This window comes from Tenrec ecaudatus, chromosome 8 (genome assembly GCF_050624435.1).
Source record: "Tenrec ecaudatus isolate mTenEca1 chromosome 8, mTenEca1.hap1, whole genome shotgun sequence".
Lineage (NCBI taxonomy): Eukaryota > Metazoa > Chordata > Mammalia > Afrosoricida > Tenrecidae > Tenrec > Tenrec ecaudatus.
The window spans coordinates 83063279-83086820 of record NC_134537.1 but is presented as its reverse complement, the minus strand read 5'-3'; the positions used below and the strand labels follow the sequence as shown (position 1 = coordinate 83086820).

General features: G+C 47.7%; 1 protein-coding gene and 1 pseudogene across 1 annotated transcript in view; one reads left to right on the top strand and one right to left on the bottom strand.

Annotated features, from left to right (window-relative positions):
• The window catches only part of NUGGC (nuclear GTPase, germinal center associated), a 58796-nt gene extending 41093 nt beyond the window's left edge, over positions 1-17703 (bottom strand). Inside the window, exons 1-7 of the mRNA XM_075557203.1 lie at positions 17670-17703; positions 13887-13991; positions 13271-13379; positions 11586-11808; positions 10929-11156; positions 7598-7807; positions 1257-1432 (exon numbers count right to left, since the gene is read on the bottom strand). Of these exons, the coding sequence (XP_075413318.1) occupies positions 1257-1432; positions 7598-7807; positions 10929-11156; positions 11586-11808; positions 13271-13379; positions 13887-13991; positions 17670-17703 (1085 nt within the window). The remainder of the gene's footprint in view (positions 1-1256; positions 1433-7597; positions 7808-10928; positions 11157-11585; positions 11809-13270; positions 13380-13886; positions 13992-17669) is intronic.
• Positions 17704-22448: 4745 nt separating this feature from the next.
• LOC142454382 (centrin-2 pseudogene) lies at positions 22449-22828 on the top strand (annotated as a pseudogene).
• Positions 22829-23542: the final 714 nt, after the last annotated feature.

Sequence of the window (23542 nt, the reverse complement as noted above, 5' to 3'; positions counted from 1 at the left end):
CCAGAGCAGCACCTATGAGCCTGCTTCAGCACATGTGCAGTGGCTGGCTGGTTGTTTTCTTTCTCGAATGCTCTATCTCCTAATCCACCCCAGTGTCCATTGGCCATAATTTTCTTCATTTCTCAATGCCACGCACAGGTCTTGTCTGCTGAAAAATGTGCTGAGACACCACCGCTGACCCAGTCAAAACTCAGCCCTCTCTCCCAGGGTACATGGGCCACTTTGTCCCTCTCACCTAACCTGTACTCCTCTTTTGTTACGAGGCACTGGGCCTCTCTCAATCTGCAGCCTGGACAGGCCACGCTGGAGATTCTGCTCTGGCAGGAGGCGAGAACGCCTGTCGAGAAAAACAGCGAAGCTGACATTCTAACTTGGCCCATGAGAGTAAGAAGCTGGGCTGGGAGGAGACTGGCTCTGCTCAGTGAGTCCCTGGAGCTAGCAGTCAAGCTTGTTTCAGTGGGCATGGAGGGTAATGGTGTGGATGGTAAGGAAAAAGCCGAGAGGGCCTGAAAGTGTTCAACCCCATGACCAGAACCTGTGTACCCAGTCAGTGTGAGTTCTGCCGGCTGCTCCGTTGTTCATCGTAGCAACACTCTGGGGCAGAGTAGAACCGCCTTGTGGGTTTCTGAGACTGTAGCCTTGCCTCCTATGGAGCAGCTGGTGTTTTCAAACTGCTCGTCTCGTGCATCGCAGCCTAATGCGTAACCACTAGGCGACACTGCCATCAAGTCAACGCTGACTCATAGTGAGCCCCTGTGGGTTTCCAAGACTGTTACTATGTAAAAAGCCCCATTTTTCTCCCCCGGACCTGCTGGTGGTTTCGAACTGTCAACTATGTGGATCACAGCCCAACTTATAACCTCAATACCACCAGGGCTCCAACTGTGATACCAGGGCTCCCCAGTGGCCATAGATAACCATTCATCAATGATATTTCGGCTTTCTGGAAGCAGCCCGTGTTCTCTAGCCCTGCAGGGTGGATTCACACCATCAACCTTTTACATCATGAGTCATCAAGTGCAAACTGCCACCCGGGGAACTTAGTTATCTCCAGATAGTCTGTCCTTAAGTCATTGGCAGTTCAGGTCCCTGAAACAATCCACCCAGAGACCCCGATGTCCCGGGACTCCCCCAGACTTCTGGGTCCTCTCAGTCACCTCCCCAACATCCACAATGCCCCTGCATCACGAAGTCCAGCTCTGCCATGACTGGTTGGCACCCTTGGAGCCGGAATCCCCGGAAAGCCCAGGCGATACCTTAGGTATTCTGACAAGTGGGGTTTGTCAGTCTTGGTGACCACCAGGGCAAGGTCCTTGCAGAATCCCCGTTGGCTGGCTTTGATGCTCTCCTTCAGAAGGTCTTCGTGGGCTCTCCCTCCGGAAACTCTCTCGATGTCGCTGATCACCCAGATCACGGAGCACTTGTCAATGGTCTGTAAACACAGGCACAGGGTGTGAGAGAAGAGTCTTCGCTCAGCGGGACTTATCTTCTTTCTTGCTTGCATTAATTTCCCGGGGGAAATATACACACACAAAGTTCCTCAACTCAGCGACGTCTACATGTATCATTTGGTGACACGGAGTGCATTCTGAGACTGGGCAACCTCTGTCACTCTACTCTCCCCATTACTCCACCACCGTTAACATAAAGCAAGCGCGAGCCAACACTTCCTCTCTCCTCGACCTGCCCACCTTTGGTAACAGTGAGTAACTTTGCTTTGTTTACATGTTTTCATTTCAGAGGTCACGGAGTCATGCTGACACAGTGGGTTACTCGTCATGCTGCGAACTGCAAGGTCAGCAGTTTGAACCTGCCAGCCACTGTGGGAGGGAAATGAGGCTCTCTGCTCCAATTTACAGATTAGTCTCAGAACCCCTAGCGAGCGTGTTGCTCTATCACAGAGTCTCTATGAGTCCAAATTGCTTGATGGCAGTGGGTTTGGGGGTGGAAGTGAGATGGAACAGTGAAGGCCCATTTGCAATGGACTATTTTGCTCAGTATGTTTGCAAAGTCCATCCATGTTGTGGAATAGGCCGTATTTTGTTCTTCCACTCATGTATTAATGGATAGTTGGGTTGTTTCCACCTTTTGACTCATGTGAAAAGCGCTGAGTGGACGCTGTCGTACAAGAGCGATCTACGATGTCTTCTGGGCCAGCCCGTGTGTCTCCCTCCAGTTCCACTGCTGACCACCGCTCCGCCACACACGCTACGCTCTAGCCAAACTGAGCCACTTCCCGTTCCTGAGATGCGCCATGCTTTCATCCCTCAGAGCCTCTGCACCTGCCTCAGCCTCTGAACCTGTGCCTGAACCTTAGAGGCTGAACCTGTACTTGCCCGTAAGGACGTCCCAAGAATGGGCTGTCCATTCCTCCTCTGACCGTAAACTCAGTGCCTTGGAAGTGGATTTCAGTTCACAGAGACCCTACAGGGCAGGGTAGAATGGCCTCTGCGGGTTTCTCACACCGTAACTCTTTACGGGAGTAGAAAGTCTTGTCTTTCTCCCACAGAGCAGCTGGTGTTATTGCTGACCTTGTGATTCAGTATACTTTCTCTCCTTCTCAGACAAAGTTACTACCCAGGGCCACCCTCTGCCTCGTCAGATTGGGAGGGGCTTGATAGGAAACCGCTATCTTGGAATTGGTATCACCTAAAGCACGGGGCTTGACACACACTAGAAGCTTAGTCGATGGTGTCAACAATTGTTAGAAGTCTATCATTTTTGAACTCAGACCCACCACTAGCTTGTTTCACCTCAGCTTTCCTCTAGGTACGAGTACCGTTTTTCCAGACTGTTTTGGTCATGAACAATCGCCAAAGCTGTCGTCTCATGGTACTAGCTGGTTGACCTTCCCTGAATGTTTAACACACTGCCTTCACCAGACAGCCAGACACCATAAGCCACAGGACTCAAGCTGCCAGGCTCAGTGGACATTCAACTCAAACTTATGAACAGCAAAGCTAGTGTTTACAAACGTGTAGCTGTTATGGACAGACTTCCCTCTGACTGTCTGGCTTCACTTGTCTATCTTCCCACGGACATGAGCAGTGCATCCAATTCAGGGATGGCGTTCATGTGTGAGCCTTCAGAACACTGCTTTGCATATAGAGGTGTGATATGTTGGTGACTCGATCGCTAAAATCTTTATTATCTCAACAAGGGGTGATTTTGTACTCCCCAGAGCATTTGGCAATGTCTGAAAGAGTTTCAGTGGTAACAACTTGTCAATTGCTGGTGGATAGAGTGGATGCTGAGCACCCACAATGCACAGGGCAGAATTAAGAATCAGAAAGCAGGTTTCCTCACTTCCCAGCAGGGCCTCTGTCTGCCACCTCCATGAGTAGGCCCCCTTCATCACTTTCAAAGTAAAGGTAGAGGCACAGACAACATAAAAAGTCTAGAAAATGAGAGCAAACTGAAAACTAGACCAGTGTGCTGGTTACATCATCTGTGGTCAATTTGAGACTTAAGAGTGAAGGGGTGGAGTTTAGCTCGACTATCAGGTCGCAACTTGATGACCTCATTTGGAGGCACTAAGGAGATAGATAGCGCGCTAGAGGTGGGGCACACACAATCTCCCTGTGAGACAAGGCTCACTCGCTGCGAGACATTCCTGTGGACAAGACACTTGTAGCTACACTGATGCAGCCAAAGCCCTGAAAGCTGAAAGAGCCACGTGGAGACCCATGCCAGCACTGAGATGCTTCTACTGCCACTGGATCCACAAAACTTTCCGTCCACTGACCTATGATCTTCCTGCATTCGGCATTATTGCACGGCTGGTGTGTGTCAAAAGAGGAATTTATGGACTAGTGTTGGACATATGGACTAATATTGGACTTATGGAGTTGATCTGAACTGGGCTGGGATGTTTTCTTAATGTACAATTGCTCTGGATATAAAGCTCTTTCCTACACACATATGAGTGTCTATGAATTTGTTTCTCTAGTCTACCTGGACCAACACAACCAGTGTTTCCCAAAGCGGCAATACCTCCAAATTAGCAGCGTCGGAACAATCCAGGTGGCAGAAGTGGGGCAGAGGCCAGTGCTGGAAAAGTAGATGCCTGCACTTTACCCTAGATGACGAGCTAAAGTACACATAGTTTAATTGCCCATAGGGCGCTGAGTTACTTTTTCCTTAAAAGGGGACCATTGACCAAATAAGCTTGGGGCCCTATGAACTACACTGATGAGTAGGTGGAAGAACACTCCTACTACCTTCACCCCTACCCGTAAGGAGAATGGGCCTTGAGGAGATTCAGGGGACTGTTTAAGGTCCCACTACCTCTAAGGGCGGAACAGGGACATCTGATTTAGTCGCAGTTGAAGCGTAGGGAGAAGGGCCAGAGGATGTCTCATTGAGCTGTGCTTCCTGCAAAGAGGGGAGCTTTAGCAAGTTCTTATGGAGACTATCGCAGACCACAAGAATGCAGAGCACACGGGGAACCATCCTTTGCTTAAGCTGGTCCTCAGAGTGCTCATTCCAAGCCAGATCTGCTGGCTCCTCTGTTTCAAGTGGCCTTTGATAAGCTGCCCAGTGTATGTGAACTGACTGCAATCACGGCTCCACCCAGCGAGAGTCTGGCTGTCTCCCTAGCTTGCCTCGCCCTCAGCCTCGTCTGGAACTAGCCAAACTTGGCAATTCCACTCCCAAGGGCACAGAGCCTGCAGAACCGAGGGCATGCCTGGCTGGGTCTAAGCAGGCTGATCAAGGGAGAAGCTTATAGAATTGCCTTCATCGTAAACAATTCGGATGAAGGGGGCATCCTAGTGGGCAGGGGTAGAGGCCCGGCTGAGAAGTGAAGAAACACTGATCCTTCATTCAAATTCTGTCACTCACTAACTGCGAGGCCTTGGGCAAGTGACTGTCGCTCTCTGAGCCTTTGTTTCTTCACTGTAGAGCAGAAGTTCTCAACCTGTGGGGCGTGACCCCTTAAGGGGGTCGAATGACCCTTTCACAGGGGTTGCCTAAGACCATCAGAAAACACATCTTTCCGATGGTCTTAGGAATGGAGACACCACTCCTCTACCATCTCCAGGCAGGTCCGCCCACATGCAGATATGCTGATCTGGTGAGAAAGAAGCTATCTCAACCTTCACATTGACGTTGGCTTTTTACACATACTGTCGCAAAATGTAGCAATGTAGTTTACTGGTGTTATAGTAAGACTGTTACCCATGCTATACCATGCTTCAAGACAAAATTTCATTTATTTGTAATTAGAAAGATTTCACAATGTATAATTACATATTGTGTTTGTGATTAATCACTATGCTTTAATTATGTTCAATTTTTAACGATGAAAGTGCATCCTGCATATCAGATGTTTATGATTCATAACTAGCAGAATGACAGTTATGAAGTAGCAATGAAAATAATATTATGGTTGGGGTCACCACCACCTGAGGACCTGTGTGAAAGGGTCGCGGCACTAGAAGGCTGAGCACCCCTGCTGTAGAGGAGGGACATACATGAGCTCATCTGTCAGCTGTTGTCCTAAAAGCTCCTCCAGTTCAGCTGCTCATTTGGGAGAACCTGCAGGATTGAGAGTTTACTTACAGCAGAGAACGAGTCATTCTGCACTGAACTCTGGGGCAACTGCTATGCCATTCATGAGCCCTGGTGGCATAATGGTCACACATGGGCTGCTAACCACCAGGTCAGGAGTTTGAAGCCACTAAACGCTCCTTGGGAGACATACGAGGCTTTCTACTCCCACAAAGGTTTAACAGCTTCATAAACCCACAGGGGCAGATTACCCTGTCCTAAAGCATTATTGTGAATTGTAGTCACCTCAAGGCAGTGAAATGTGTGGTCCTGATGGAGCCTCACTAGTGGTGACTTCCTCTCAGTCCTGGACTCCTACTTCCCCCTTGCCTATGACATCCTTTCTTTCTCTGGCCACGTGCCCCAGCCCCACCTGTCCAGTGATTGTGAGCTGGGCTGCTGACAGCAAGATTGGCTGTTCTAAACCACCAGCCCCTCTTTGAGAGATCCACGGGCTTTCTATTCCCATAGGAATTCCAGTCTCAGAAAGTCACTGGGTCAGATCCATCCTGTCCTATAAGGTTATTAGGAGTCAGCATCGATTCGATGGCAGTTAGATTGTTTTGTTTTGCTTATTAGGCTTCTAGCCCCTTTGGGGGATGCTCTATTTCTCATTCAACATTGTTTTTATTATAATTACAAATCAATACACAGAAGTGTCTGTAGTAAAAGTAGTAAGGAACCCAGACATTACTGTTAGCAGTGGATGCAAGTCCTTCCAGGAGGCAAGATATGTCTTTATTGGACATTTACAAGCATTCTATGTATATGCTTATTAACACAATAGGTCAGACCCTGTAACTTTTTAAAATTTTTTCATTTATTGCTGTTTTACCATGTAGAGTTTGATAGGCATTAAGAGTCTAGGCTTTCAAGACAGCTTGTCAGAGTTCATATCCCAGATTCACAACTCACTAAGTGTAATAAAGGCAATTTACTTTACTTAGAATAGGACCTAGTACATGCTCAGTAAACCCTATTGGTTAGCTATCATCTTTGCATCCCAGTGTTTAGTATAGTGTAGTATCTTAGGAATGATATTTATTTGATGAATGAAAAAGTAATGAACAAAAAAAGATAAATTCTTTAAAAATACTTCCATATCGAATTATTACTAGATATGGATCCAATTGCCTCAATGTTGAACTATCTGGTGGTAGACACTTTATAGGGGTGCCTGGTCAGCTGATGCCCCTTGGCAACTGAACCTCTACCTGAGACTTGGGTCACAAGCAGGTGGTCCTTCATCTAAATCCCCACCTTCGGCCACAGCTGACTGCACCGGGGATGGAAACCTAGTGCTGAGAGGTGACTAAGTTAGCTGGGGAGCAGTCAATCTGGTTTTCCTTCTTAGGACTGTAAACGCAAAGGCAGAGAGACTAAGACAGCGGTCAGCCCATGAACTCAAGATTAGAGACAGGGTTATTTTCCACAACGTGGGTCCAACAGCCCCGCGAGGGAACAGTGAGACCCTGCAGAGTGAGGGTCAAAGACAAACAGAGTCACATAGATCATAAGACCATGTAATGAAAAGGAGAAAGAAGAGCCGCTTCTAGCCTGGGTGGGGGCCCTGGATTGGCTGGGTCTCGTGGGATTCTTGGGCATCGCTTGGTAAATCAGTTTTCATTAAGAGGAAACCAAGCAGCGAGAATGAAAGACAACAGTTGCTTCAGTGGTTATTTTACAGTCAAGCATAGGGAGCAGCCTCCTGGTTCCGAGGGTGCTTGGTGGCCAGCTTCTCTGCTCTGTGCCTCACTCCTGGCCTCCCAGAGCTACTGTGCCTTGGCTAACCCTGCTTCCACAGCCGTCCCTTGCTGATCCTTCGTGTGCTCTTGTTCTCAGCTACCAAGACTATCCCTCGATTGCACACGCCCTAGTTGCTCTGGCACCCCCATCCAGCCATGGCCTGGAGGCTTAGCACAGAGACAATAGAATGTAATTCCAACTAAGTCAGAAAGTCTCTCAATCCCAAAGCCAAGAATTCCTGATTGCTTTAGACAGGGGGAGGGTTGAGGTAGGAAGGAATGAAGGCATATGGGAGAATCACCTTTTTCCACATCTCATCCCTCTTGCTGTTGAAGTCGCCTGTGCCTGGAATATCCACCAGCACAACCCCTTCTGGAATCAGCTCAGATTTGGGGAGAGTCACTTCCACATGCTTGATCAAGGGCCAAATGTGTGGCCCTGCTGAATCGGCGTAGCCGTCTCTCCTCTGAGCTCGGATGTAGGGGTCCAGCTGGACAGACAGCTCTTCCGCCTGCAGAAAAAGAACAGAGCCAACCAATGCTGTCGTTCTCACAGATCCTGGGCCCTGCCACTGGCTGTGTGCGACGCAAGCTCGTCCAGGACACATATTTGGGTCGAATTTTGGTCAAAAGGCATCGGGAGGCCTGAAATCTGGTCTTTAGGGGCCTAGACTTGGAAAGCTGGAAAAGATGGTGGAGGAGAGGAAGTTCAAGTAGAAAAAGAAACCAAAGTTGATTGACTGGAACGTCCCAAAGCTATATGAGGATGGTTCCAAAAAGCTTGTAGAAAAATCTCATTATCTTTCCAGTCTATTATTTTTCCACAAAAATTTTAAAGCGCCCCTGTCTACAGGATCTTCTGTTTCCAATGTCTATGTCAGCTCTAAAATTAATGTAATCAATCTTCATCTTTCTAAATTGCACAGAGTCCTTCTCCCATGTTTTATGCGAACATTTTAATGACCAGAAAGACAGTAATGACTAGACTACAGAAACTCATATTTCCCAAATTGAAAATGGATATGAAAAAAGGATTTTAGGACTGACTGCCTAAGTATAAAAACACTCCTTGATATGAAGGCATTTCCAGGAGAGAGTCACAGTGGTAAGCGGTATGTCAGGGCCCTGGTGGTGTCGTGGTTACAAGTTGGCCCGTGATTCAGAAGGTTGGCAGTTCAAAGCCACCAGCAGCTCCTCGAGAGAAAAAAAAAACAGGGCTTTCTACTCCCATAAAGAGTGAGAGTCTAGGAAACTCAGAGAGGCAGTTTTGCCCTGTCCTGCAGGGCCACTTTGAGTCTCAGGATCGACTCGATGTAGTGAGGTTGGTTTTTCTTTTTCTTTTTTTAAGTGGGACAACGGGAATAGTTCTCAGTTCCATTGCTCCTGACTAAACATCTCTTGAGTCAATGGCAGGCTTATGCCGTGATTAGGGGAGTTAATCTCAACTGAGGTGGCTCAGTAGACAGAAGATTTGAGCTGTAGGGTGATTGGTGTCAGCAAGTATCTACAGAGTGGGCTTGAAAGACACATGAGAGTAAACGCTCCAATAATCTGGAGTTACATTACAGTTTGGGTAGGAGTAACACATTCTGTCCACTCTAATCAAGTAACAGGCGATTGTCAATGAGGGGATGATCGAGTTCCTTTATTATATTTTAATTAAAAATAATAAAGTGGATAGGATATGGACCGTGTGCAGGAAAAAGCATGGGCTTGAACATCCCTCTCGCAGAAAGAGGACACACGCAATAAACGGGGTCAGTGGATGTGTCCCCACACCTCGTCTGGGACATCTGACCCAAGCCCTGAACTTGTGACTTCTGTTCTCCCTGTTTGAATAGGCAAATTTCTAGCTCTGGGAAGGGCTATTTCTAACTAAAGAGATGGTGAGGAAATAAATATTATAATAATACCATTGTATATCTTTTTGCATATTCAGTTCAGTAATTATAATGCTTATTTGGATGTCTTTAGTCTATAATTTGGAATATAATCACTTTAATAGTAATGTCTATTTAAATAGAAGATCTGGTTATTCCATTTGTTTGATTTACTATATATGCAAGGAATAGTTATGTGCTTTGAAGGATTGCCTTCATTTGATTCCTAAGAGCGCTCATGCATTTTAAATATATTGAGAAAGCCAGATATATTAAATTTAATCTATAATATAAAACGTGCAAGAAATTGTGATTAAGTATGTAAATAAGATTAAATACTAAAGGAGAATTTGTAATGCTAAGCTCAGGATATAATTGAACAAGAAATTTTAGAATGAACAGAAATCATTTTTCTTCTTTTATATAAAAATTGTCAGATTTATAACTAGAAAGCAATAAAGGTGAATTTTAAGTTATTGGGAACACTCACTTTTAAAAATGCAACTTTAATAAATTGAATGTTAGGGCCACAAGTATTTCGTTTTACTTTGGAAAAAATTGAATTTTAATTTCATAAAATAACTATCAGTTATAAGTGTGAGGAAAGGATTGCTCCCTTAGTGCCTATCCAATATCCCTTCTGCTCTTCTTCCACACCAGCAGAGTCTTAATTTTGTGGGCTTGCCTGGGGAGGCTGTGGATTCTTAATAAGGAGCATGGTAGCATACGGGGTTGCTCCTGGGGCTGCCAACCGCTCAGTCAGCAGTTAGAACACACCAACTGCTCTGCAGGAGAAAGATGAGGCTTTCTACTCCCACAAAGAGTGACCGTCTCGGAACCCACAGGGGCAATTCTCCTCTGAGTCAGAAAGACCTCCCTGACAGTGAGTTTTTGTCACTGATCTTGGCCAGTGTTTCCCAAGGGAGGTGCTTCCACCCCTGCAAGGAGCACTGGGATGATCCAGGGTAGCAGCAAAAGCAGATACCGACACTTTATCCTGGATGGTGAGCTAGAGTATAAATGCTTTTCATTGCCAGGGGGAATCTAAGTAACTTTTTTTTTTCCTGAAAAGGAGGAGGTAGATCAAATAAGTTTGGGGTCCTATCATCTAAGCAGATCACAACACGGCTATCTCTTGATTTTCTGGACTCTAGCTAGGAGTGGCCATGTAACTGTTCTGAACAATCAGAACTACACTGTAGTTTGTTGGGGGTATTTTTCAGGAAAGCTTTTCCTTCGCAATGCAAGAGGAGATAAGATTGGTACCACTTCTTATCCATGACGTCCTTCTATCACGCTAGCCCTTCGGTAGCCATTCTATGACTGAGGGGTGAACAGTACAACAGAAGGCCAGAGAACCGGAGGCATCAGTCTGTGCATTGTTGAGCCACTGAACTGACCCAGGTACCCAACAGTGTCCAGACTTGCTACAGGAGGAAAATGCAAACCCTTAATTGCCTAAGCCATTTAAAGCTGGTTACTTTTTAATCCTTTGCAGACAATAGCATTCCTAATTGGGCCTCAAAGAACTGTAACCCCCCCCCCACACACACACACACACACACAAATTCCTTTTCAGAGAATAAAAATTTCCTTTTGAAAGCCATGAATAACAAAAGACCAATTGGGTGCTGTGACTTCAGATGCTGACCTCAATTTATTTCCAGTAAAAACACCATATTGCACCTGGAGCACATCCCCTCCATGGATTTGGATTCTATTAAGACACATGATAAAATAACCTGGACCATACCTCCTCTGCCTTGAGGGTGATGATTCTGGAGGTGGGGACCTTCCCTTTGAGTTTGACCTTGAGTAACTCCTCGTAGGTCTTGTTCTCGGCTCCAGGGCCATAGAGAATTTGTAGCTTCCAGATGGCTTCGTCTACCGCATCATCCCTAAACCATTCCTCCTCTTCTCTGTTCAACTCCTCCGTCCTATGCAGGAGTTTAGTCAAGTTCTTCAGTTCCTCCTTCCACTCCTACCGAGGCAGAGCAGAGGCAAGCCCATCAAGAACACACACAGAGAACGCAATGACAAAGGAAGGCAGCCATCGCTTCGAGAGGACCATTTTTATTTTTCCAGTCTCCTGACCCAGCAAGTGCCCCAGTGTTCTGCCCCTCTCTAAATCCTTTGAGTGGCTGGCCGTTCCAGCAGTCTGTGGAGGGAAGCTGGCTGCTGCCTAGCTCAAGATGTCCCCAGGAGATCTGATTTTCCAGATCCCTTGATGTGCAACGAAGAAACGGGGTCCACAGAGCAAAATGGTGAGCCCAAATTCCCACAGCCAGCTGTGACAGGCCCTGGGCCAGACTCCCCTCTCATTTCATTGACCTTCTCATTCTGCAATGTGTTCTTTCTATTCAATAAAGACATTTGAAAAGGAGGCAGGAAAGGGGGAGGAAATGGTTACCTGATCCGAGAGAAGGTGGACTTTGGCCTCATACTGGTCACAGCAGCGTGAGCTCACTTGCACGATACAGGAAGTGCATGTCCTGTCTCCTGACACGGGTAGAAACATGGCTTGCCGGATGATGGCATTGATTAGGGAACTCTTCCCAGCCCCGGTGCTTCCAAATAACCCAATGTAGATTGGATCCAATGATGGCTTTTCAATCAAGGTAAGAAGCCTGTTTCTGGAACAATTTTAAAATACACATGATCATTATCATCACTGAAATTAGCACCAGAATAGACTATATAAGAACCGACTTTTAATCCTGGGCAAGTCACTACACCTTCCTGAGCCTCTGCTCTCCACTTGGACAACGCGGGCTATGCGTCCCTGCTACTGCATAAAGTTAGAGGAGCTCTGGTGGCGTAATGGGTTCCTCAAGGTCAGCAGTTCGAAACCCCCAGCTACTTTGAGGGCGAAAGATCAGGTTTTCTACTCCCATAGCCTTGTAAACCCACAGAAGCAGTTCTACCCTGTCCTATAGGGGCGCTATGAGTCAGAATCAACTTGATGGCAATGAGTTTAGGCTTGGTTGTTGTTTTGGACTGTGCCGTTATCCTGAGACCGTGTGAATAACGCCTGGTAATGATTCTACATTAACTCCACACTGTCTGCACAGATGTGCGCCACCTTTGCTTGTGCTCCAGGGAAACAGGGTTTTCCTGACAGGGTCTTTGCACACACAGGCCTTCGGGTGGTTCCAGCAGGCAGTGTTGAGGGCGACGTCCCTGCCCGTCTAGTTACTGATTTGGGTCCATGTCTCTTTCCTCGCTGAGACTCAATGTCAGAACAATGAGGATGCTAATAACAGTTCCTACTTACAGAGGTGAGCCCAGTGCCGCCAAGTTCATTGCACCCAAATGGTACAGTGTATAACTGCCTCCTCTTGGGGTTTCCTGGGCTGTAATCTTTATAGGGGAACATCGCCCAGCCTTTCTTCCGTGGTCCCAGGCACGCAAGCCTTCACTTTAGGAGCCACTGATGCCACTCAGGGACCCGCTTTATAGCGGCTGAGAGAATTAAATAAAATCTGCTGCTTGTAAAGGCAAGTTACCAGACAATAGCTAATGCTCTCTGGACAGCCGGTCACTACAAAACTTCTCAGTCTTCTTCCAATGCAGCGCTTCTCAACCTGTGGGTCGGGTCGAACGATCCTTTCACAGGGGTCACCTAAGACCATCGGAAAACATATTTCCAATGCTCTTGGGAACCGAGACACTGCTCCTCTATCCATTCCAGGCAGGTCCGCCCACACGAGTACCCGGTGTGAAGACTGTTACCCATACTACCCCTTGCTTCAAGACAAAATTTCATTTATTTGTTATTAGAAATGTTTCACAATATATAATTACATATTGTTTTGTGATTAACGACTGGGTTTTAATTATGTTCAATTTGTAAAAAGGAAAATACAGCCTGTCTATCAGCTATTTACATGACAATTCATCACGGTAGCAAAATGACAGTGATGAGGTGGCAACGAAAATAATTTTATGGTTGGAGGTCAGCACCACATGAGGACCTGTATTCCAGGGCCTTCCTGAGGAAGGTTGAGAACCACTGCTCCAATGGAACATTCCCCAGTCACCTGCGGAGAGGCCTCGCTGAGTGAGAGGTGTGGCGGTGGCTGAATGCAGACTCACATGAGGTATTTGACTCCACTGGGAATGCTCTCATCCAGGAAGACAGACTGAATAAGCTTCTGATAAGTGTTGCTCAGAACCCTTCTGGTGCGTGACTCCAATCGCTCATCTGGAACCAACGAGAGATGTATCAGCCCTGCGGGCGAGGGTTCAAGGCCTGCCCACGGGAGAAGTCTGCCAAGTATTAGACAGCAAGGGGAACAAGCACGGAGCGCAACTGATCGAAGGCTGGAGATCATTGCTCTACAGAGCCAGAAAATGCTGCTCCTGAAAGCCCCCCAGAAGGCAGCCTTGTCGCCAACCTCATCAGGTGCTGTACCGGGAGGCCTTAACCCTTCTAGAGCCGTTTCTCCTGTGATCATTGAGAGCAGAGGAAAATACAAGGCTGCCAGGTAAATCCCCACCACAGCCCCCTGAGGACTCATTGCCACCGTCTTTGTTCTCAATCAGGAAAGCTTCTTCTGAGAACAGCGCTCCTCCCCGTGACTCGTGACAGTAAAGTACAGAATGGCCTATCCCTTCTAGACCAGGATCATTGCTTCGGAAGCCAACCGTCTCTGCCTCGGGACACGTGCCCACATTTGGAAAAGGCCCACGACACCTTGATGGCACTCACATTCCCGAAGAGCACTTTGCTCCACCGAGGGAAAGGCGCGGAACCGCTGCTCTCGGTCTGACCGGCGGCGTTTTCTCCGTGGTTCCTTACAGACCTCTGCTTCTCCTGGAGGGAAGCAAAGGTTATAAAAAGGTACAGGCTTTGGGCCCTGCTGGATTTGCCTCAAACTCGGTCAACACTTGAGCCCAAAGGGCGCGCGAGGCTCCCTCTCAGCGCTGTGCTTCCAGACGCTGGTGGGGGGAACAGGCCCAGCAGGGTCAATCTAGAGGGTTTCTACTTCCCAGAGTCACAGGACGGACATTGGGCACGGAGGACCATGTGCAGAGTTCAACATATCTCCCCGTTGGAAGGTTTTGGCTAGGATGCCTCAAGAAGCCAAAATGGCTCGATTCTTTGCCAGATGTCCAGGTTCAGGAAATCCAACACCTGGGTCAAGTGAGGCCCAGGGCGCATGGTGTGGGGTGAAGAAAGGCATCGTTCATCTCTGAGGAGGGTGCTGGGAGTCTTTTCAGACTAGGAACAAATGGAACAGAGCAGAGCAAAGAACCGGCCATCTAACCAGGGCAGTTCAATTCATCAGCACAAATTTCAGGGAGCTTTAATCGGTAAAATCAGATCTCCTATAGATACTTCAGTGTATTGGAGGGTGTTCTGCCACCCCACCCCACTTCAGGGATGGCTTCTGGGGGATGTTGTTCCCCTTCTTTTTCAAAAGACAGAGCAGCATTTTCAAAACTAGAAATTAAGAACTTGAGCCTTGAGCTCTTCGGCGTTTCACTCCGTTACGGGGTTCCCTTGGATTGTGGAAGTGAAGAAGTGGCAGGGCCCATGAGACTGAGAAGGGTATGACGAAAATGCTGTGTTTGGGTTTGGTTCTTAAAAGCAACAATAACAGAAAGACCCCTTGGTGGGGTTCACCTGGTCATAAAGGACAATAGGTGGGCCCTTGGGGTGAAAGTGGTGAGAAAATGTTCTCCCCCAGCCCTCCCAGGACTGGCTTGTCCCCTAGGAAATGGCTCTGAGGTGAACTGAACAGTTGATCCCCAAGAGTGACCCCACCCTACGCTTGTGTATGGTCATGAGGTCCTGATAGTGGACGTGCACTGTGAAGCCACTGCTCCTGAAGAACTGTCGGGAAGCAGCTTCTCTTGGGCACCAGATGGCCGCCCGACAGAAGTCCCGGTCTCCACCACTGGCCTGGACACGTAGGCCTCCCGAGCAGCTCAGGCAGCCTTCCAGGAGCCAGCTCACATCCAGCATGTCTCCAGACCAGAGTCACGCCGCTCGCCAAAGCCTGAATCTCTGCCACCTCCTGCTCATGCAGTGACGGATGGGGAGTTGAAAGAATTTCTACTTCAGACCTTTCCATCTCAGACATTTCTAGCTTGATGACTGAACTCAATGCTAAGAATTCATTCCAGCTCCATTTAAGGATTGTATTACCATTAAATACCGAATGGCTGCTGGCTCGGTGGCCAGAGCTGGAGTGGAAGAGACAGAGCAGAAAAGAGAATGCCGATGAGGCACCCAGAGACCCATCACCGCAGAGAATCCTGGGGTCCGTGTTCCAAAGAGCAGCTCAGATTTCTGGAATGTTCTCATACCCCTCACTGTAGGACCTTGCTCTTTACTTTGTAACTCAGAAACGCTTGTCTAAACACTATTTGCTTGGTATCATCATGCCCTCATGCTCAACCTAAGAGAGAATCCCAGATATGCACAGTCCCCGCTTTCAACCTTATAAGAGCTGCTAATGAATCTAATAAAAGCTTGGCAGCCTGTTTCTCAACAAAAACAAAGGCTACAGTCAGACAAAACATCGAGTTTTACATTTTTTCTTCCATTGTGAAGAAGACCCCTGGAAAGGAGAAAGTATCCTGTCTCCTTTTACACCACTTGAGACAAACTCACAGTCATTGAGTCGATGGCGACCTTATTGGGCAGGGTAGACCTGCCCCTGTGGGTTTCTGAGACTGTAACTCTTTACAGGACTAGAAGCCCAGTCTTTCTCCCATGGAGAGGCTGGTGGTTTTGAACTGCTCACCTTGTGGATCGCAGCCCAATGCTTAACCACTACGACCCCAGGGCTCCTTTTATATCACTTGAGTAGTATTTTTATATTTAAGACAGGATTGAAGGACGATTCATTAACTGCCTTCGATATGCAGATGGCACAACTTTGCTTACTGAAAGTAAACCGAGTTTGAAGTGTTTGCTGATGAAGATAAAAGACGACGGCAGTCTAAAATTTAAAAACACTACAGCCTTGCGTATGGCTTATACTTGAACATAGTGAAAACAGAAGTCCTAGAGGCGACATTTTTATATTGTAACTTGGAAAACTGGGATGGACTTGGAACAAATCTCTTACGGTTCCCTTTAATTAATTGCTCAAGCACCCTCTAGCATTTTACTCGAAATTATCATCCTAAGAGCAGTAGCAGCTGAGACAATCCAATGTCTTCGTTTCTTTACTGCTTTTCTCATTGTTGCCGCACGGTGTCGCTCTTGTAAACGTATTCGCACCAACTGAAAAGCCATTGAGAATTCTTAGTTCAACGACTGCCAGCGAGCAATGCTACTCCAATCCCACTCCTTCGGGGTGAAGCTCAATGAAGGATGCCCCCAAGTTGCAGCTGCTGCCCAAACACGTCTCACATGAAGCCACTACAGCACTGATCCAGAAACCCCGCTTCCGACATCCCCAGAGAGTCAGGGAACGTTTCTGGTCAGTTCTCAGAACACTGAGCACGTGCAATAACCCTGTTTTCTGCGCAGAGCGACTGCTCTCCTAACATCTAGCCGAAAGTTCCCTCATTGGATGGAGGCTCCTTATGCCCCTTCTGGGGAAACGGAGCCGCTCTACCGGACTCCACCGGGACTCTCCCTCGGGGGTGGTTCCAGGGGGCCTATTCCTACCTGTCTCAGGAAGGCCACGGGAAATGATCCCACGGGCCTCACCGGTCCCAGCTTAAAAGCGGCTCTCCCCTGACACGTTGGGCTGCTGCCTGCGATGTCAGCACTTCGAAACCAGGAGCCACTCCACAGCAGCAAGAAGGGGATTTCTACTCCTATCGTGTAATACAGACTTACTGTGCGAGAAACCACCGGGGGCTGGGGGGGGGGGGGGGGGAAGCGGGGGGTGGGGTGTTCTGTTAGTACAAGCTCCGGGCCAGGAAGGGGTGGTACACCTGGGTAGGCGTTGCACCTGGATTGGCCCACCTAGGCCAGGTGAATTTGATTCCTCCAGTGGGGCGGACCAATGTTGTTGACCACGCCTCCCAGTGGGGCGGGTGCTGAAAGCCTGAGGTTTTGCTGTGGGCGCTCTCTCCCAGCGGATCCGACACAGTGCAGCCAGGTGGCCGCACCCGAGTGCCCTGCGGCTGTCCCACGCACGTGTGCCGCGTCTATTCTCTGTAAACTCACTTGGATCACAAACCAGGCTTCGGTGTGAATTCTTTCTCGCGTGAAGTCAAGGACCGAGGTGAGGGAGATCTATCAGTTCCACCCTGCCTTATCTGACGCTAGGAGTCAGCGACTGTGGTGGCAATGACGTTATTAGTAGTACTTTCTGAGAGTCTGGGGTGATGTTTGGCAACCTTTTTTTTTTTTAAGTCTTCATTTCATTGCTAGGGGGAGAATCTACTACATTATAAATAAACTCTTTTAGTTAATGTTCAAATAATGAATCATTTACTCTTGAGTCTAGACATGAAGAGACTGGCCTCAGAGGAAGATCCAGGAACGGTGGTGCACATAGCTGGGAAACGGCAGGGATGTTACCTGGTGGTGACTCTTGACCCAGAAAATCCTCCATGTCTTGAAAGGCGGACTCTTGCTTTTGTCCACTTCGTAGAAGCAGCCTGAAAGTAAACACATGAGGCAGTTAAGTTCTTAAAGGTCAGAGCAGAGGCCACCACACAGCTGAGCTGGCAATAGACTATCCAGTTTCTCTGTCTCCTATCATAAACCAAACTCACTGCCAACTCAGAGTGACCTCTAGGACAGGGTGAAACTGCCTCTGTGGGCCGCGGAGAATGTAACTCTTTACTGGAGTAGAAAGCCCCATCTTACTCCTGCAGAGCGGCTGGTGGCTTCAAACTGCTGACCTTGAAGTTAGGAAGGAGCCCAATGCATAGCCACTCCGCCACCGGGGCTTCTGTCTCCTATCATGGAGAAGGAGAATTTGGGAGGACACAAACAGGGAGTACCGTAAGTGCTTCCTCTCCACCTCTGATGTTTCTGTCCGATCACTCAGCTGTGTATTTCGAAAGCAGAGCCTTCTGAAAAATGCAAAATCCCACCTGATCTGTCAACTGCCACTTGACCCAGAGACTTAGCCAGGGAGGCTTGCCTCATTTACATAGCCTAAAATTAAAATAAAATAATGACTCATCAAGCAAAATAACCTACTGTTTGGTAGGTGTCCATTGCTGGTGGCTGCAGCAATCGCCAGCGGGTGGTTAAATAGTCATCTATTGTGTACACTGTCCTGAACCTCAGGCCCAGATTCTTATCCCACTCTCAGGCCATCTCTAACTCCTGACAGTTCTCTGAGGCTGGATCTTCTTTCTTTTAGCGCACATTGTTCCTCCTTTCTGATGAATATTTATTTGCTTTTTTTTTAACCCCCAAGAGCCTCCTTGAACATTTCCTGTGAGAGACCATGACCTGATTGCCAAAGTCCACCCTGATCACTCTAGTGTCCCTGGCAGGGCTCCGCAGGCAAGCTTGCTGTGCTCTGTTCCTGCATCTTCTTCCTCACTGGCCTGGAAGCTCTCTTTTCATTTCTCAAAGCAAGTACAATAATGCAGATCAAGTACAATGATGCAGAGAAATGCTTGATGAACGAACGGAAGAATAGATGGCAAGCTTGCAATGAGATTCCACACCAAAAGAGGTTTAAAAAAAATAAATTAAACGTTGGAGTCCGGACATAAAGAGCAAAGGAAAGTGCACGGAACAAATAGACCAGCATGCATCTGGAGTGGCATCGATAGTCAGGATTGCTCTGGGAATGCGGGGCAATCCTGACTCAAGGAAAGGCAGACATAGGCAGGGACAGGAAGATGTGAAGGGATCTCATAGTGTCCCTCAAGGCAGGACCTTAGAGCTGAAATGTAAAACAGGGGCGGGACATGCTCTCTGTGTTCCCCAAGAAGATGGAACCAAGTGCACTAGGTGGATGGCATGACTGGCACAGTGGCACAATGCAGTGATCAAGGACATTAACTAGGAAAGCAGGTGCCGTGGCTTCTAGGTCTGGCCCTGCCACCACACAGCAGTAACACTAACTCACTGCCTTCGTGCCGACTCCAACTCATAGCAACCCTAGTGGGCTGGGCTGAACAGCTCCTGTGGAGTGCCAGGACCAGCTCTTTGCAGGAGTAGAAAGCCTTGTCCCTCCCCTGCAGGGGGCTTCCAGTTAGCAGCCCAACATGTCATCAATTGGCCACCTGGGACCTGGGACAAGCCATTCTGTTACTCAGGGCCTCCGTTTTTCCCATCTGGAAATGAAAGTTGGAGCTAGTTCTTCAGGTGCTACTGTCCTCTTGCTGCTTGTGTTCTACAAAGATTGAAAGTCTCACTTTGAAATGTCGTTGAAACCAAGAGCAGACCAACAATTAGGCTCCCCTCATGAAGCAACACACCGGATAGCGCTTCGATTTCAAGTTAGTGCTATTAGAAGGGAAAAAGGCCCACCTGAGCACAGTTCTTCCTCAAGCCGGGGGGGGGGGGCAGGAATGATCATATGCACACTGTGAAGTTTTGTGTCTGAGACAAGCGATCAAAAGCGGTCAAGATGCTTTGCTCCCCAGCCAAGGTTTTGCATTTGTGGTTTACTTCACCTGCTGTAGATCGACTACGTGGTAAGCCCTCCCTTTTAACGCCGAGTACATATTTACATTCATGTGCACTGAGCCCACAAATAGCATCATTTAAATGAAACCCGCTACATATTTACCTACAGAAGGGAACGTTGCACAAACCTAGTTTCCTGTTAAATAATTGTGACTTTTAGCCGTTACTCTTTTTTCCCCCAAATAGTTTTACTGATTTAAAATGTACAGATTATCTGCTTCCGTGGCTATGATGCTTTTTAGAAGAGCTGCATAGATGTCATGGCAATTGGCTCCAGTGCCCCTCCCTCACCGGTATTCTTGCTTCTCCCAATGCCACCCGGTTCCTCTATTTTGGTTAGCTCTTATGGTCTTTTTTCATCAAGTAAAATAAAGAGATGACACAAATGCAGTAGTTATTCCTGACCTCAACCCTAGTTTGCCTCACACCATCCACCTGTCCTTGTCATTACAGTCTCTCCCAGGTACTAGTGAAGCCAGCTCTGTGCGCTGGGGGAGGACCCCTGGTGGCCAAGGGGTTACACATTGGACTGCAGAATGATTATGTTCCTCCAAACCACCAGTCTCTCCCAAGGATGAAGATGAGGCTTTCTACTCCCATAAAGGACTGCAGTCTCAGAAACCCACAAGGGGCAGTTCTGCCCTGTCCTACAGGGTTGCTGTGAGTTGGCATCCTTTCAGTGACAGTAAGCTTGGTTTCTAAGTTAGCCCTTTGAGCTGAGGTGATGGAAATGGACTTGTACCCTGAAATCTCCCTGCTCCTGCCTCAGGACCCCAGTCTAATCAGGAGGAAGACGTCAGACAAACTCAATAGAGAGACGTCTTACAAAACCCATGTCAGGACTCTCTCAACTGTGAAGGTCATCAAAATCAAGGAAAATCTGAGAAAGGGCCTCCACCCAGAGGAGCCTCACGAGACGACGACAACCAGCAATCATGTGATCTCATCCTCGCTGCCAGTGAGTCAATCTGACTCACAGTGACCCTGTTGGACAGGCTGTCAGGGGTCCTCAGACTTTTTAAACAGGGGACCAGTTCACTGTCACTCAGACCCGTTGGAGGGCCGGACTATAGTTTAAAAAAAAAAACCACTATGAATAAATTCCTATGCACACTGCACATATCTTATTTTGAAGTAAAAAAACAAAATGGGGCAAAAACATCCAACAGCCTGGATAAAAATCCTCGGTTGGTGGCATGTGGCCACGGGCCTCAGTTTGAGGATCCCTGGAGATTGTCCTAGATGGGATGTGATTGCCAAGAAGGGGTCCTGGGACCAAGAAAGGGGGCCCTGGGTAAGAACGAAGGAGATCTGAATAGACAATGAACTTCACTTAGTAGTGATAGGCCCACACTGTTCTTCATTGCAAGCGGTCCACACTAATGTAAGGTATTACAAATCAGAGCCATGAGCTGCTGAGCATCTATCCATAGGAGCCGTCTCTACACCCCGGTCAAACTTTCTGCAAATCTGACACTGTTTTCAATCATAAAGGCGTAAAATAAAAGCAAAGGGAAAACACCACAAGTTGCAGTTGACACGAAATAAGAGAAAGCGCTCACCTGGTGTCACTGAACAAGACAACACACTTTCCTGCGTGAATGCCTGCAATCCACGAAGGGGTGGGGGCAGCGCGACACAGATATTCGCACTGAGCTGCTCCTGTACAGATGGGTCAGCATCAACCCTCTGGCAGGGTGTTGGGGTATATGTAAGCCGCCTGGCCACCAGCACCAAAGCACGGTTACACAAGCAGAAGTGAAACTGACCTGCCAACGGAGAGCGATTGACAGCAATATCCTCCTTCAGACATTCGTTAGTGCGAGTTTCCTCTCTTAATCCAACTTAACTTGAAGGCCTACCTTGGCTTAGAGAGATGGTGCTTGGTTACAGATCACAGCAACAAACTGAAGGTTAGGATGGTATTACAATGAGACACATGGTGATTTTCGTTTCCCAGTTCTTTTAAATCATTGGAAATGAGGGGAGTGCAGATTGGGAACCCATCTGTAGGCAGCTGGACATTCCCTTACAGAAGGGTCGAGGAGAGGAGACGAGCCAGTCAGGGTGCAGTGTAGCAATGATGAAACATACAACTCTCCTCTAGTGCCTAAATGCTTCCTCCCCCCTCCCCCCACTATCATGATCCCAATTCTACCTTATAAATCTGCTAGATCAGAGGATGTACACTGATATAGATAGGAACTGGAAACAGGGAATCCAGGGCAGATAATCCCTTCAGGACCAGTGGTGAGAGTGGCAATACTGGGAGGGTGGAGGGAGGGTGGAGTGGAAAGGGGAAACTGATGACAAGGATCTACATATAACCTCCTCCCTGGGGGATGGACAACAGAAAAGTAGGTGAAGGGAGATGTCGGGACAGTGTAAGACATGACAAAATAATAATAATTTTATAATTATTAAGGTTCATGAGGGAAGAGGATGGGGGAGGGAGAGGAAAAACTGAGGAGTTGATACCAAGGACTCAAATAGAAAGCAAATGTTTTGAGAAAGATGATGGCAACAAATGTACAAATGTGTGATGGACTGTGATAAGCGTTGTATGAGCCCCCAATAAATTATTTTTTAATTATGCTTACACTGACCAAGAGACACGAAATGAGTATGTGCATTGGGGGGAAATATAGCAATCCAAAAAAAATAAATAGGTACGTTCGTTGCCGGTGGAGTCGTTCCACGATGACCTCCAATTTTAAGAAGGCAAGCATGGCGTCAACTTCCCAGCCAAGAGGATGTCTTCTAAGCCCAAAATCAGTGATGACCAGAAACAGGAAATCCGTGAAGCTTTTGATCTCTTTGATGCAGATGGAACTGGTACCATCGATGTCAAAGAACTAAAGGTCGCTATGAGGGCCCTGGGCTTTGAGCCCAAGAAGGAAGAGATCAAGAAAATGATCCATGAAATTGACAAAGAAGGCACTGGGAAAATGAACTTCAGTGACTTTCTGCCTGTGATGACTCAGAAAATGGAAATGATCGATGAGGCTGATCGGGACGGTGATGGGGAGTTTAGCGAGCAGGAGTTCCTGCACATCATGAAGAAGACCAGCCTTTACTAATGCAGCGCCCATTTCTCCTGGTGCCAGCCAAGGTGGGAAAGTTCTTTGAAGACCCTAACCATTTTCACTCCCAGCCCCCTTATCGCTTTAGCAGCAGCCTCGAATCCCCTCGTCTCCTCTTGCCATTGCTCTTTGACATTCAAACCATCATGCTCGGTTGATGATTTGCACACACACCCCCCCCCATACTGAACTAGAGCATGCTCGCTAGTATGGAGAAAGCCGAAGAGTGGCCCCGAAGGCTGTTGCCCACCTCCCCTCTTGGCCTGGCCTTGCACAGCCCTCCAAACCCATGTCCCCCATCACCACTAGCAGCAGCCCTTCTGTGGGGCTCTGGCTTTTCGTTGACCGCTAGACTGATTGGCGTTTTCTCTTGTGTCAAACCTGCCTGCCTCTCTCCTCAGTGCTTTGGCGGGGGAAGGGGGAGGGAGGGGGATTCAGCGCTCTTGAGTTTGTCTTTGAAAATAAAACCTTTCTGATTTTGAAAATTTTTAAAAATAAAGAAATTAATTAATTTAAAATTTTTTAATAGCCATTGATAAACTTGCTCAATGCAGGCAGGATTGCCACAAACCTATCTGTTCAAGAAGAGGCATTTTTGTGAAGCCCAATAAAGAAGAGATCAATCACGTGAGGGCTGCTGGCATGTCTATATTTGCACTGGGACGTTCTTCTCTGCTCTGCCGACAAGTGAGCGGGTGTCCGTCGTTCATT